The sequence below is a fragment of the Triturus cristatus genome, chromosome 9 (genome assembly GCF_964204655.1).
Source record: "Triturus cristatus chromosome 9, aTriCri1.1, whole genome shotgun sequence".
Taxonomy (NCBI): domain Eukaryota; kingdom Metazoa; phylum Chordata; class Amphibia; order Caudata; family Salamandridae; genus Triturus; species Triturus cristatus.
Window position 1 is genome coordinate 145,091,318 of NC_140592.1, and position 17,200 is coordinate 145,108,517.

At 40.7% G+C, this 17,200-nt stretch overlaps 1 protein-coding gene across 2 annotated transcripts in view; it reads right to left on the reverse strand.

The window, feature by feature from the left end:
* Positions 1-9,651: 9,651 nt before the first annotated feature.
* PHF2 (PHD finger protein 2) overlaps positions 9,652-17,200 on the reverse strand; it is a 499,797-nt gene continuing 492,248 nt past the window's right edge. For both annotated transcript variants that reach the window (XM_085624580.1, XM_085624579.1), the window contains one exon: positions 9,652-11,640. In XM_085624580.1, coding sequence (XP_085480706.1) covers positions 11,549-11,640 — 92 coding nt within the window. In that variant the 3' untranslated portion in view covers positions 9,652-11,548. The remainder of the gene's footprint in view (positions 11,641-17,200) is intronic.

Below are 17,200 nucleotides of genomic sequence, written 5' to 3' on the forward strand. Positions count from 1 at the left end.
ATTGATGGAACCCTAATGATATAATTCAGACGATTATTGTGTCCCCATCAGCCCTCATACTACAAAAGGCAGGTGCCAGTATTGATAGTCCATTGGCGTTTGATTAAGTGGAAATGAAGTAGTCCTCAAAACTAATGAAAAAGAAGAAAGCACCTGGCCCTGATGATATTCCTGGTGAACTGTAACTGAATACACTGGGTAATGCCATTATGAGAAGAGGGAATATATCTCCCTCCTGGAAGGGTGCAATCATTGTTCCAATTTACAAGTGGAGGAGGGACACCCGTCTAATTATATACCCATTAGCTTAGTAGACAACAGTCAGAAAATGTTCTGCAGGCAAGTCCTAGCAAGACTTCAAGCCTGGATATTAGATACTAGAATACTCTCAGACTGCCAAGCTGGGTTTAGAACAAAGATTAGTACACTTGACCAAGACTTCCATTTTAGGTTAATTTGTTGGAAGTATATTTCATCAGGCATGACCATCTCTATGTTGCATTCATAGATTTGAGGGCAGCATTTGACTTCGTCCCAAGGGAAAACCTTTGGGAGGTACTTCACTCATATGGCATTCCAGCAGATCTCTTAAGAATCCTAAGGATTTTGCACACTGACACATATGCACGGGTTAGGCTGAACAATGGAGGGGACCTTACTTCAAGGACACCAAGTAAATGTGGTGTTAGGCAAGGCTGTGTGCTAACCCTCACGCTGTTTAGTTTATATGTAAACGGAGCGCTTGAATGGCTAGCACATTCCAGACAGGATGATCCCAAATCTGCAGGCATTGCTTTACCGATACTCATGTTTGCTGATGATAAGTTCCTTATATCCAGAACACCATCAGGTCTCCAATCTTTGCTGGACAGCTTTTCAAAGTTCTGCATAGCCAGGGGTCAAGAGGTAAATCCCTTTAAATCTAAATTAATGGCGCTGAATCCGCACTGGTCCTTTAGAGGCAGAATGAGGCTAAATGGGGTGCCCCTGAAAAGAGTGAAATGTTTTGACTACCTGGGGGTCAGACTGACTGACAATCTGTCTTGGGTACTATGGGTGGAAAAAAGCAGGATGATTCTTCACCAAAGGGCATCCACTATAAGCAGAAAATACAAGGCCACCTCAAGTCACACTGTAACCCCTGCCCTTGAAGTTTATAGAGCTGCTGCTATGGCTGGGTCCGAATACGGGGTAGGGCTATGAGGCCATGCAGTTGTGTCTCTGCTTAAATTAACAAAAAACAAGTTTATTAGATAATTGTTTAATCTTTACCAAAGCACCCTTCTCATACCTCTTCACATTGACCTCTCACTAAATAAAATAGAGCATGTTGTACTCCTAAAACTTTTGACATATTGGGTGCGCTTGCGGTCTACACCGGAATTAGCTCGGTATAGGGAAGTGATGGTGGAATTAAATAATATCGCCAAAAATGCAAGTATTCCCTGGCTGAATAAAATCAAACACTTAACTGAGGCAACAAACTTAAAGGAAGTTTGGAGCTCTTTAACTACACAAAAAATGCATCTTAACCAAGCTGAAGCAAGCATTTTGGGACTTTAAGCTGCAGCAAACTTGGAACAAGCAAAAAGTGAGGAGTATCACTGCAAAACTTTTAACTCACAAACATTTTTGGGGGTTTTGCACTATATCTGTACAGGATTTGCTCTCTGCAAACCAAAAGTTTGTAATGATTTTCAGATTTAGTATTTCCCCTGGACTCTTTTTGAGTAATTAGGATAAAAAAGGAACCATATTACCATATTGCCCATTTTGCCTGATGATCCTTGAGACTGACAATCACTTTCTCTTTTTCTGCTCAATCTATGTCCAACCTCGAAGGAGGTGGATTATTCCTGTTTGTAAGCTAATGGGCATATCCAATTATTGGGGAAGCGAACAGAATCTTTAGAGGTGATACCAAAGAATACATTGTGTTTGCTGTCTCTTGGTTTCTATCTTGGGCTTGGAGAATCAGAACAGGTAAATTGGTGGGGTGGGTGGTGTGGGGGCGTGAGGGCAAGGTTTAGACTCAAATGTTGTTGGGGTTCCAGATGGCCGTTTTTAATTATTGATGTGTAGTATCACACTTGACATTGTACTACTTGCTCTAGTACCCAGCGTGAAGCCTTGCAACCAAGTATGGACTTTTGTCTAAATGCATATAATATATATATATATATATAATATAAATAATTATTTTCCCAAAATCTTGCTTCCAGTTGTAAGGGTCAGCAAAAGGGGGAGCTCTGCGAAGAGATCATTACAGAGCTGATGGTAGCTATTTCTTTGTTCTTTATGCTCAGCTTCTTAATCGCCATATTTTCTCGTCTTGTAGCCAGCCATCTCTGGCTGGGGGTACATTTCCAGCACCTCCTTCCGCAGCATGCAGAATTGTTCATTAAGGTAGGCCACTCAGTGCTTCTAGCAGGACTCAGAGCCCAAGTTCAGTTTCAAAATTCGCATGGGGTGCCTGCAATCAACAATTCGGGCCATGGAGCTCAGATGTCTTATCTATCACACCAGCTTGTGACTATGGTCATTTTGGCCATCAGAATATCTGATCCTGAACGAAACAGGTAAACATGTTTGTACCTTTGACTATAAATCAATGCTGCAGTGAAATTCCAGCAGTCACTCTTCTTGTGAGGGTAGAACCTTTGATTCCTCTCCTGTCCTTAGTGCCACATCTTAGAGCTTCAGTCCCTGTGAGAGGGAGGCCTTCAGTGATGCAGAAAATCAAAGTACTCGCCATTAGAAAGAGAAGAGGGGAGCAAGCCATTCAGATCCAAGCAGGCAACATTTCCGTGTCAACATGTAATGTAAGGGGATACAACACATGTAATCCAGAAGCTATGTTCAGTGCCATTGGAGCAGCCTCTGGAGCCAGCACCTCTGATACTCGAGAGACGTTTCTGCATATCCTGGTTTATGGGCTGTGACTCAAGAGCAGCACAGAAATCAGCCTTTCAGTGCCATCTGGCTAAACCAGTTTGGTTGTCTGTGCTGCTGAAGCAGACAATCTTCCCAGCAACAGGTGGATCCAGGTAAGCATGCCTAGTTTATGGCGTTCTAATCCACAGTGGCCCATTATTGTACTTACAGTAATATTTTCAGGAGTGGAAGACGCGAGTGGCAAAACTTGAGCCCAACTCACTACACAACCTGTGATTTAAGTACAATATAGGGTTCTAATCAGAGAGCATGCAAAGCCAAATCCCAGTAGTACGTTGAAGAAGGTTGTGTTCAGTTAAGGTGAGGACAGGAGAATTTCTCAGAGGTCTGTTGAGTAGAAGTTAAGTCTCCACTGGGAGGCTCCTGAAAATGGTATATAGATTAGGTGGTAGCAAGAGGATTAGCAGCAGGTGGACACAGTAGTTAAAATTGCCTTCAGGGAAGGTTCATAAAGGAACTGACAATGGTAGATTACCAAAAGGAACTAACAAGGATAAAAGCCAAAGACGACTGCAGCAAGCACCGGACAATACTGGAGAAAAAGATAGACTGACAGTGCAGAAAGAACCCTTATCACAGGAATACCAGTGGCGCATGGATGCGCAGTTGCAAAGCAGACAATTGGGGCGGAGAGCTCCTTGTTTAGTGTTAACATGCAAGGAACATGCGAAATAACAGATCATTTGTGTATTTGTAGTCTAAAGACACTGATTTATCCGTACCTGCACAAAGCTGAAGAAGATGGTAACCTCGAGTTGGTAGACCCCGTTATTCACATGGATCCACTTACTTGCCTCTTTTAGCAGTGGTCCTCTAGGATACACCGATCATCTGAAAAGATCACAGGACCACTTCCTCTCCAGTTTGAGGTCACTGTCGTTTTGTAATCCCACCTCTATCAAAACCATCACTGCACTCCAATGTAAGGTCATTTGTATGGTTTTCTATTATAACATGTATATGTAAGTGGTGAGCGCACACTTATGTTAATGAACAAGAATCAGAGTATTCCGGTATGCGTGCAGTGTTGCAAATGTGCCTGCGAGCATATGAATTAAACCTAATGAGTGGCCTAGACCTTAGGAAATGGCTAGGACTGCAATCTGCACTGCAAATGAACTTTTCTTACGTTCAATTCTATTTTTAATAAGAACAATGTAAATATTCTTTCATGCTTTTCAATTATTTACACAAACAAGTTAGGATTAACAAAATTACATGTTTTCTGAACAACAAAAAAATTAATGTAACACCCAAGAAATAACAGACCATGATCCCACATGGTCTCAACGACAAATTGGAGATGGCCTGTTTTCTTTAGAAATATATACTCATGATCTGAACTATCACTAAGTGATCCTCACGTGGCATTACATTATCATAATGATGTACTTAGGAGAAGTTTCATTAAGATTCACACCAACACCCAGTAATTCACACTAAAACCACGAACTCTCATTAGATCAAGAACAGCGTCATAAAATCACAAGAGTAGCTTAAGCAAGAATGAACACTTCCTCGTTTACGTAATTGTGATCATCAAGGTTAATTCCATCAAGTAAATATTGTATATGTGATTGTGTTCATTTTGATATCATAATGATTTTTTATTTGAGCAACTTGGTGACACATCTGTTATACACCTGCATAATGGGTATCCACACATAAATAGCTTTCTACAGCTTGGTAACTACATGGGCATTTAATTCACCTTCGTTACGTTTGTCGTTAGTTTTATGTTTAATTAGGAATAAGCCAGGTTGAAATACATTGAAGTGCCGGATCACGTGATCGTGTTTATTCCTTCTAATAAGGTCTGCAGAGTCTGTTTTCAGTGTTTTTCATTCTGTCGTATACGTCATCGCGCCAACATTAAAATCAGGAAGTTTATTCTCGGTTCTGAATCTTCAACGTTACACGTTTACTCGACTCAGTTTACCACGGAACTTGCTGCCGATGCATTATGGTAAGCAGCATTCACGCGTCCTTGTGATAACATCAAGACCTGATGTGTAGTGATTATCTCTCATTCAATACATATATTTGGCAGGTAACGCAGAGCCTTTTATTTATTATAGGCAGCTTCGATACGCTTTATGCAGACGGTCGCATTTGACAAGTGAAACGGAGTCCTTCCATCTATTGAAGGCTGCTTTGAAACGTTCCATTTTAGACGGTTACATTTGTACATATCTTGCTCCTTAATAAGGTGAGCTATGATTTAAACGCAGTGGTGAATTGCTGAGCATTTCCTTTTTTTTAAAAAACAGTCACAACAATTACGTTTTTTCAATTTTTAGGTACCCCACACTGGGTAAAAGATAGAACCGTACCTATTATTGCAAATTTAACCGGCAGGTATGTAGGAGGACCACAGTGGATTTCCTAGAATCATTTTCACATCAATTGTAGTGGTTCTGGTGTGTCAGGGTCGTATTTTTTCAGGGTTGTGTTTTCTCTTATAGTGTTTGGATCACGTGGAATCTAGATTACTAGTGTCGCAAAAGTCAGGTATCGTCAATAATTTTGAATGTGTCTCGATCACTGTGGTGAGGGGAGCACAATATACTCACATATCACAATAGTAATTCATATCATACTTGATCCTAAGTGTGCAAACTTTGAAAATGATCTCCTTTTTCTTTTTACAGCATACCCCTGACGAAGTGACCTAGCGTCCCGAAATGCATTGGGTGTTACATTAATTTTGTTCTTTTCAGAAAACATGTAATTTTGTTAATCCTAACTTGTTTGTGTAAAGAATTGAAAAGCATGAAAGAATATTTACATTGAAATGTATATTTTGTTTGGAAATTGTTCTGATTAAAAATAGAATTGAACGTAAGAAAAGTTCATTTGCAGTGCAGATTGCAGTCCTAGCCATTTCCTAAGGTCTAGGCCACTCATTAAATTTCTATTATAACAGACATTTATTTGTAATCTTACTAGCCAATCAAACATTAATTAATTTAAACACATCGTCCAGTGAATTTCTTTGGTTGTCTAATGTTATAATTATGCCCTTCTGCAAAGCCCCCACTAAGCACCCTTACCTCAAATATGCTCGATGTATAGATAAAAGCTCAGCCAGAGCAAGTAGTGGACAGACAGAGTGGCCTTCCGACACGTCAAGGGCCTTGCATCCCTCATCCACTGGACAGACAGTGGAGGTTTTGGCAATGACCAGTGCCCACCACAACTGCCTACATTGCCCACTGGGTTGATAGTGCAGCCTATCGCCATGTTCTGTGCACAGTACCCTTGCCTTAGGTGCCCACTGGGCTGACAGCATTACCAAAGCCCAAGACATGTGCCCACTGGGCAGCAGGCAATGAAAGGCCCCTGTGGCCGGATGGGTGGTCATCAGACCTAGAACATGGTATCCAGCTACGCCCTGTGCTGAGTGCCACAGCTATTGGTGTCTATGGCATTTCAGAATTGTCTTCAGCCACAACTTGTGTAAAATAACCCTCCCCTAAGTACCCACTTTGCACAGTTGAAGCTGTGCCCAGCGACCTGGGAAAAGGAAGGTAGCACAGTGAGTGGCCTTTGGCAATTCTGTGGGCCCAGTACGCAGAGTCCATTTTGCGCAGAGTTTATTAATGTCTGGTGGTCATAGCCCATGGACACATGGTGTGGACTGCAGCCACACACTATAACCACTATCGCTGTCCTTAGTGTCCACTGGTGAAAGAATGTGGCCTTTGGCAGGCCATTGTGCCCTCCATCCCTTGCCAGGAATGTTCTTGGAGACACTGCATTGCCTTAGCCCACCCCTCTCATCTATTCTAGCACCTCTGCACCCAATGCCCCTTGGCAATGATTCTTGCAATCCAACTTTCATTCCTATGAGAAATTTTACTGGGAAAACCAACTATTCGAAAGCCCTCATTTCACTTCTCTTCAAATAAGCTCCACATAACTTTCCACGCACACATGCACATTCACTCACATCCATGCATTCACAGGCACACACACCCATTCACAGCACGCACTCAGCGTCTCAGGTGGCAGGAAGGAAGTCTTTGTAGTTCCTGACGATTAGGACTGCCACCTCCTCTGATTGGCTGACCTTGGGTCAGTTCATTCCTCTACATTCCCCTAAACAGGGCAATTATACCAATGTTGCCATGACGTATATTTGTTTTACTCATGTCTTCATGCAGTGCATGAAAATAAAGATTGTCTTAAAGATAAGCTCTGATTTTGCTAATATCGATCAGAACCAGAGTAATGTCTCTCCTTGAGTTTTTAGGTGGTAGGTTTTCTCATAACTGCTCTTGAACGGGATTGTCCTGGTTTTCCCTTATATTGTGATGGAAAGTGCAGAACAGATCTGGTGGCGAGTGTGAGGAAAATGTACGTTCATTTAAAATTCTGCATCCTGCTGGAAATCTTTCTGGTCCACAAATCCTTGTTCCGTTCTTGCATCACCAATCAAGAAAGATGGTAGACACTAAGTATGAGAAAAGGCCAGCAGACAATTTAAAGAAGTTCAAGCTCCAAGAAGTATGTACATTTGAGCACTGCTGTTGCATGTCTGTCAGTTAAGAGTAATGTGGTAAGTAAGGGTAATATATGCTTTGTGCCTCTCTGTTAGTAAAAGAATAATATTTTTTCTCAAAGTGCCACTGACAATCCGAATTACATACCTGAATGCTGTGCAGCTGATCTTTTATGTGTTTGTAATTGGCTCTGGGCTTTTCCTTCCCATCTCTCTTTTACTCTTTCTCTTTTACATTGGATATGTTTTCATAAGATTTATACTTTTTTGTTTCCCCCATCACTGGATTCACGTGTTTAATCATTGAAATAAACAGCACAGTGAGCCACAGGGACACAACAACCAGTATACAATAGACATAATGCAAGGGTAAGTGTTAAGAGAGGCTCATGTTAATACATCCCCTTTGAAAGCAGACAGTATGAGATATGATCATACTAGACAGATTGTTAGAGTCATCTGCAGCACAGTATAGAATAAGGAGATACTTCTGGATTTGTTGATATTATGATGAGGAATGTAATAGGTGAAGCAGGGACTGTTGGTCGTCACCCGTTTAGGACTCACCTCAGTAATATGTTTATTATTATTATTATTGTTCATTTATAAAGCGCAACATTCACCTGACAGGCATATTGGTGCTATCAGAGATTCATATATTAGATATATAGTAGATATATTCATTTATTAATATTGAATGATTTTACCTTTCTTGGTTTCAATTTCATATGTTTGTTTTTCTTTGTATCACAGATTTGGAAATAAAGAAATAAGGTCTAATTGAGAAAACCTTGAAGTTTTGGCCAAACAAAGGATTATAATACCTCAAAAAACCTAGTCTGTCAACTACAGCGTTGAGCGATAGTCAAGAAGGGCAGTGAACTCCATTATAAGTCAATAGCACCATTTTGAAAAAATGTGAGGCGGATAGGAGTGCTTGTTACATACCTATAACCATACAGATGGAGGGTTAGTTTTCCTAACATCTCCCACACTGGAGATCAGATACTGATACATCAGATAAGATATTGTAGTAAAGAAGCATTGTGTAGTGTCCTTTAAGTTTGAGCAGACACCACTAAGTATCAGAAAAACACATTAAATGTGTATAGCTACTAATTTCAAGCATGAGCCACACGGCTGCTGAAGATTAATTCTTCATGATTTAAAGACATTTCTGAAATCTTGCATTTCAGTGATTGAACTGCTAGTCTAAAATCAGATGTGCATCGACTTGACTGTATGTCAACTGTACGACCCAAAAATATCAACCTACATACAACAACAACTGCAAAATATTGGCATGCAAAAAATGGTCATTGTAAGCATGTCGTCAAGTTCTACCCTGACGATATGGTGAACATTGACACCTTATAGTCACTACTGTAGAAGGTTGTTATGATCGTAGAACATCCATCAGCTCAAAGATGGGCTTTCTGTTGTAATGCATAAGTTAAAGATATCGGAAGATACTTGGGGACCCAGACTACAATGGTGGCTCCACTGGAAGCTTTCAGTAATTATTGTATGTGTGTATTTTACCTGGAAAAAGTGGCTGTAATCTGCCAGTGAACAGACCACCACAGTGCTGGAGGAATTGTTTGAGATGATTTTTCCGTGACCACCCAAGCTCTCCATCTTTTTAAAAGTAGATTTTAATGGTGCAACCCAATTTTTATACATTTCTTTGCTTGGGCTTTTAATTAGTTTATATTTTATCTTCATTTCAGTTTTCCTTTTTAAAACCTACCACCCAAACACCCCTAAAGAAGGTTCATCTTTTGTGTTCAGATTGCTTAGTCATAAGGTGGTCTAAGGTGTCCTTCTGATTTGCCTGTCTTTGTTCTTCCCTATCAGCTAAAACAATTCTGATCCTGCCCCAACACATCCCTGCCAGTCAGTTTTACACTATTATTGATTGCTATATAAGGAACCACCCAGAGACAATGTAGTCCAGGTAAAGAGCATGGCAAAAACGAACATATAGTGGGTGAACTGATATCCAACTAATATTATCATGTCAAACATGAACATACAGTGTGTGTACTAATATCAAACTACTATTAGGAGGTCAGTTTTCTTGCTGGTTTATACTTAACTGAAAATCCATGGAATTGTTGAGTTATACATCAACGTTGAAGGACAAATAGAAAAAATAACAATTGAATCAATAGAAAGAAGAGCAAACACCATTCTCTACAAAACCTGAAATATTTTACTTTTTTAAACTTTGATCTAAGTTTACTTAGATTCAATGAACTTGATACAAGAGCATTTGATTGGATTTGGTAAATAAAACACTGGAATAGATAGCCACAATAAACTTTGTTAGAAATGTACATGTTGCGAAAATAATAATAATAATCAAATAAAAAACAGCACGATGTCTGGGTTATACTACATAAATGTTCAACAAGAACGGTATACTGTGTCTCCAGAAGCTTAAAAAAGCCTGCTCTGCATAAGTCTGGGGCCCTATTAAGCTAACTTTCTTAGACTCCTAGCATTCATAACTTACTTCCAACAATAATGGTACAAAGGTTACTTAATAAGGCCTCAGTTGTTTCCTGTAGCTGTTTTTTCATCGACATAACATCCAGGTAATGTGTATATAAACAAAGCTCATAAGAAATGTACAAATATAAAAAGCTACAAACATTAATAAATTACATCATCACAAAACACAGAAACACTTCACAAGGTGCTATTAAAATAACTGTATACCCCTCATCATAGAAGAATTAAAACAAAGAGCTGGTATTAAAATTGAAGACGGATCTTCAAATTGTGTCTTAAATAGATTTCTGTATTTGACTCTTTATAAGACATTTTATAAGGCTGCACAAAGTTTACTTGTTTTTCAGGCAACACCTATTCCATAAAGAAAAAATAATATCATCAATTAACTAAGATACAACAGTTTATTATACTCGGCAAAACTTGTATAAATGTCAATGAAGTAGTCTATAGAAAGAAACTTCTAAAGATACTTTGCTTTTATAAAAAAAGAGGTTATTAAAAAGCTATTTACAAGCTACATTCTATGAAAATATGCCTTATTAAACACATCTAAAAAAAAAGACGTGATTGCCTGAGAAACAAATGTACCCTCTTAAGTGCTTATGTGCAGGCAAGCCATTTAAAATGAAATTATGTACTCTACACCAAACACAGAAAGAGTAGAGAAAAAAGTATCCAGTTAAACTGTCAATAAGCATTACTTAACCTTTATCAGACACCTGGGTGTTAGTGCAGCCCATATTTCCAGAGCTTCCAAAAGTTCTGTCTGATAAAAGTGTTTGATATGAGCACCAAATCCTGTATCTGAAGCAAAATGAGATTATGACCTCAGGTGCTGCAATTCAATTACTGCAAGTGGCTGTCTGAAACAGTTTGCGGAGTTGTTTGAAGTTGGTGTGGTCAGAGATACCGCTCCCCATTTTTGATAAACAGTGTCCTGAAATATATAACAGCTTTGCGTAATAGTTAACATTTTCAGGATTAATTGGCAAGTTGGAAGCAGTTATTATGAACTTTGTAATAGGGTATTTTCTCTGGGTATTGACACAAAACAGCACAATAAGTATCACTGAAACAGGAAGAAAGGAGGGCTCGAAAGAAATCCTTTTTATCTTCCTACCTTGATATTAAGTATGTATATGCCATGCTTCTTGATCACATACAGCGCCTTCCAAAATTCATGCTTGGCATCTTTTTAAAAATGTTCCGAAAACTGAGTGTGCATTGCTTTTTGCTTAAACTAGTTTGCTTCTCACTTACGAACAGGTTCAAGGGATACTTTCCTAAAACTGGAATGATCCGTAATATCTTCTCTTCTTAACTTTTTTCGAGAACTAGTCACTCTCAGCAATTTGAGAAAGGACATATCTATTACAAAATATTTATAGCAGTAATCTGTACACTATAACTGCTGAAAGGTAAAAAGAATTACTAAAGTGGTGGCATAAAGTTACTGTAACTTATTTTTCCCAAACACGATGCAGAATACTACTGCAGTCCTTAGAGAGTTGAAAGATTAGTGTCAGCTCAGCAGTTACTGAGCTTGAAAAAGTCTTGGGTTTATATACATTAAAGAAGCAGTTTCCCATTTCGATGTATCTTTAAAATTTTCCCAAGCCTCTGTTTAGCTGTTGCCATTCCTTTTTTTGTACGTTGTTTTCCTAGGATTTAATAGAAATAAAACAATTAATGATGAGAAGCATACATTGAAATCCCATAATAAATTGAGAATGCTACATCAATACAGATACATGTAAATTTGCAGGAAAAAATAATGATAATGTCATCAATCAATGTGTCTTTCCAGCCATTACTTTTGTGAAGCAAAGGTACTCCACTGTATGTTGGAATGAAAAATTCTGAAAGACTAAAAGGTTTGCCTATTAAAGGTCAGCCAGAGTAAAACAGAATGAAACCTCCATGGGTAGCTATCCTTTTATTTTTGTACACGTACGCGATCAGGGAACATCTAAATTGACACTCCGCAGCATAATAAAAAGGAGTAAAAATCAATAGGGCGGGCCACAGATTGATACTATATTATGAATACATTTAGAACATGGGCTTGAATTAGAATTGGCAAGAGGAGTAAAATGTAACCACTGACAAGTGCAGAGAAAGAGTGTGTGTAAGTGTGCATTTGACCAGCATGACTAATACATAATGTGTAACAATAGAAAAATAAAAGGAGTCGTTGAAAGAGCAAACTAAGAAAGCACAGTGAAATACAACAGCCATCAATGCCAACTGCAGTGTTAAGATGATCAGAGAGGATGATTTGAATAGGTGTGCCCCTGAAAATAATGGAATTCAAAATGTTATGCAAAAAGAAATGATACCTGCTAAAGCTGGTAACTTTTGGCGTGGTCTCCCCTGACTTTGTGGCTTCCCACCTCCTGTTTGAACCTTGTTTTGCTGGTTTAGGACTTTGAGTGCTTTGACACTGCCATTGAGTGCCCAAGTGCTGTGCCTGTCAATATACTTTTTTTTTTTTTTGGGAGTTTTTACTGGAGTTGAACTAGACCCGAGACTTCGGGTATCAGAGCGCTTTTCATGAGCACCAGTTTTGTTACAGAAGAACACATTAATTTCTTTTTTTTGTTAGGCACGGGGAGATTAAATGATTTGCCCAGAATCACAGGATGTTGAGCGTCGCTGCTGAGACTCGAACCCGGTTCCCCAGGTTCAAGGTCGACCGATCTAGCTGTAAGGCTACATCCTCTCCCATGCATACTGGTGATTGGTGTATACAATGTGATTGGCTGATATGAGTTAGCTGTAAGTCCCTTGTCCAGTGGTAAAACATATACCTAGGGCATGTAACTCAAATGCTACTCTGTGTGCCTGCAGCACTGGTTGTGCCACCCACGGGGGTAGCTCTTCAAAAGTACCACAGGTTGGCCATGGCGGGGCCTGTGTGTGGAGGTTGCTTGCATTTAAAAGCTACTTGCCAAAGTTCTGCATGACTCTCGCTGCATCGGAGTACTCCCTGGGGGCAGGGTACAGTGTAGGGAAGAGGCAGGGCATGTGTATGTGGGCGCTACATGCCTAGTACTGAACACCACCGGATGCTGTGTTCAATACTGTGAGGGTTGCTTCTCGCATTGATTAACATGGGGGATCTATTAAAGGCAATTGAGCTATATTTCCTACGTACAGAAGAGCAGCAGTATGGTGTTTGGGATCGATGGATTAGTAATGGTAAATCCTCTCCGGTAGTGAGAGTGGATTCGACATTACTAATGTGGAAAAGCTGTTTTGGGAAAGTGGCCATTTCAACGCTCATGGCTCTCTGTGTGCCTGTAAGCCTGTCTCCAATCCACATTTGGGTGCTGGGTGGACAGCTACATCTATGTGTTCCTTATAGACGGCCATAAACTATGGGCACTCAAGGGAAACTTCTCAGTCTGAGGGGTTTCCCTGGGACGAATAAAAGGGGATGGAATAGGCACCTGCATTCTGAGGGGCAGAGTCCTGGCCCCACTAATTATATTGATCAAGCCTCCCAGGGTAGGATGACAGACAGGACTACATTTAGATGGGGCTGTGCATTTCAAAGGTGGCCTCTTGAACTGATTTCATCTTCAAAGGTCATTGTGGGTATCACTACTGGGGCTCTGAACTCAGGAGTGGAGAGACGCTTTTGGGGTTGCAACCATACTATACTGGTTCAATGATGGAACATCGACAAGAGGAACCATTGGGGCAGGAGGGACTACAACTGGATTATCCGCAGACTTGGGCTTGTTGAGCTCCAGGAAGGGGACTATCACATGGTGGATTTTGTCTGGATGTTGCTGGCCTGCAGCTAATTACCAACTGTTGTGCCCCGGGTCCCTGAGCACTCTACAAAGTCCTGTTGGCAGGCCTTCTGTCCACAATATTCTAGGGACAGAAAGGATCTCCCCGTTTCCACGAGGTTGTAAGAACCAAGAAGGGTGAAGAGGAAAGGGGTGTAAGTTATTGTCAGTTGGAACAAGGACTGTCCTGACGTATGCAGTAATCACACTGTGCAGAGGAGTGTGCTCATAAAGATCAGCTGCTCACCTGGGCTGGTGTAACATGAGGAGTTTGAGGAGTGCTTGGGAAGTTTGCCGAGTTTGAGGGACCCGAGCATGTAACCGGAAACCAGTGCTAGATTGCACTTCATAGCGTATGGTGTCTGAGGGGTGTTGAGGGACGTTTGCCAAACCCGCGGGTCCCAAGCTGGAAGCCTGGACTGTCTCCGACCTCCAGATCCGGAGGACGACACGGTTTGACATTGCGGCTTCAGTCCGAGGTTGCCGGCTCACTCTCCCGGGACCCACGCCACAAGGTACTCTGTTGTTGGTAACATCGTGACTGGACCCGAGGGGTCTTGTTGTAACTAGTGTGCACCCACAGATGGCTGCCTGGAGCAACTGCAGCTTGCACCTCCGCCTAAAGGGGGAGGGACATTTCTCCAAATTGGAAGTGCACCAGCGTCCAGTATCACAGTCTGCCTATGGATGGGTAGTGATCCCGCAATCCTGAAGGGGCCGCTGGGTACCTTGAATGCCTGATCAGGATGGATGAAACCAACTAACTGTTTCCTTCTGCTTTAGGTGGACCCGACAATCTAATCAAAGTGTCGTCAGGGGGTACAACATGTATGTAGCTTCAGTGGCTGAGATGCTGGGTTACGAGGCGTAGTCAAAACGTGTGATTTCTTGACAATTACAAATGTACAGTGTATGCAATATTAGGGAATGTTGTGGTTTAAGCTAATGTGATAGCGGGAAAGTGGAATACCTCTGAACAGCCTGCATGTATGTTTCTGGCATTTTTGATGTGGGAGGGACCGCTTGGATACTTCGGGGATAAGATGCACATGGGTGTATTTTGCTTTTGAGGCTGAGGAGATAACGGAGCAAGTGAATTCCTATGAAGGGAACATATATGCTCATGCCGTTCGGCTGCTAATGGTACAGTTCAGCAATTGTATCTACCTGTAAAACATGAGCAGTTTTTATGGAAACAAATAATGAGTTCTTGAGCTACTCTGTTAGAAACAGGAATGCATAAGTCACACTGGGAGCTTTCCAAAGGAAATGGAGTCGTAAATTACAGGCATCTGATCTCAGGACCCCACGGCTCTAGTCGCAGCGATGAAAGTTTGGACCAGAATGATGGCCTGTGGACACTGTATGCTTAATAGTCTACAAGGAGAACACTGGATTGGTTCCAATGCTACCTGCTCACTATCCAATTAAGGAGTTACCTTCCTTTGAACAACTTGACACTAGCAAGGAGTGAAAGAAGGGTATGGGCACTCAACCTAGCCCAAGATGGATACATAATGACAGTCTCAAACTCTAAAGTAATTTGCCTTTTGGAAAAGTAAACGGAATATGCATGGAAAGGTGTGGCTATATTGGCCAAGCAGGGGCTTAAAATACACCCAGAAAACAAATTCCTGTGTTGACCTGTGGTTAAAGGAAAGAAATGACAAGTGCCTGCTTTAAGACATTCTCTTTCAGCACAACAAACACTCTACCCTTTCAAATGCTTGGCTCCTGAAGAGACCCCAATATCTAAACACATTTCCTGCCATTTTGTATATGGCCCTAAAGCCACTAATGTCAACCACCCAGTACTGTTGCGGTCGGTACAGGTAACCACGGTGGGGCGGGGCAGGATGGAAGTCAACAGATGACGGAATAGGATTTATTTATTTTTCCCTGTTCCGTCGTCTGTCGACTTCCCCCCTCCCGCCCCACTGCAATTACCTGCACCGGCCGCCGCTGCCAGTACTATAACTTGAAAAGATGGCTAGTTAACACACCATCTATTGTATACAAAATAACCACCTAGGCATATAAAATGGACTATATATCACTCACTTAGCAGTCACTGCCCAGCCTGGCCACAAGACTCCCCAGGGATGGCCATCAAACAAGTTTTCAAAGAGGAGAGGCCCCCAAAGTAGGTCGCAAAACATGCTGTTCAAAAGAATCCCAATGGGCTGGCTGAGATAGATTGTCCAACAAATAGTTTTTTCATACATGTTTTTATGAAATATAAAAATAATATTTTAAGAAATTATATTTTAAGTGTCAATACTCAAAGAGAACATAGATCAAACTCAATAAAATGAGTTATCCCATGCGTTGATGTTTCTGAATCTTGAGGATATAAACTATGATTTGGAGGAAATCAACATATTTTAAATATTCACACCACTAGAGCGAGCCCTATATTCTGGCCCCTGGGCGGCAGGAGATAGCGAATCTACTCATGAATATCAACACCAACAATATCATGGCATTTTAAAATCGAGGACAGAAAATCGAGGGATGAAAGTGCATGTAGGGAAGTCAAGATGTATTATTCCAAACTCCACATCTTGAAGATATATGAACCACATAGGTGCATACATGTGGCGTTAGATATAAAATAAATTGGACTTATCTGTGGATATTTTATTTTCAATATTCTGTCCTCAATATTATGTACCATCGATATTGTAAATTCGATATTCAGGGGCCACACCGAGAAAACGAGTGGCAAAACTGGTTTAAAGGAAGCCCTTTCATCACACCCTAGTTACCATTCTTGGATCATAACTAAGGATCCCGGTTTTCCGTTTTTACTGATTTTTACAGATAAATACAGACAGAAAACCATTTACTTTCTTCTCTGTATTCATTTTTAAATGTGGATAAAATATGGAAATTGGGTGCTTTATGAGTGATTCTAAATCCACTTTGCCATGACTGCCAGGCCAATAACCGTGTGAATTGATAGGTAAGGGGGTGAAAAAACAGAAAGTGACTTTAGTAAAGAGGCTTAAACAACAGTAGATATGCACAAGGCTGATACTGAAATGTGTATATTTTCATATAAGTGCATTGATTCATCTTTTGCGGGTGTGCACAGTAGTGAAACCTGGCAGGCATGACTGCATATTTATTGGTTAAATAAATGTGGAAATATACCAGTTTCAGCTCTATTTTTTTCACAAAACACATAATAAATGTGGATGAATACAGATAAAGTTGACAAAAATAAATATGGATAAATACAGACGGAAATGTCAAAAATAAATACCATAAAACCGGGAGCCCTAATTTATAACACATCAAATCCTGAGGCGTAGCTAGGCCTTATGCCGCGCGTGGTGTCCCCGGCGTTTGCCGCCCGCGGCCGAATGTAAGTGGGGAGACAGGTGGGGTTCGCGATTCTTGCGGCTGCTGCCCTGCC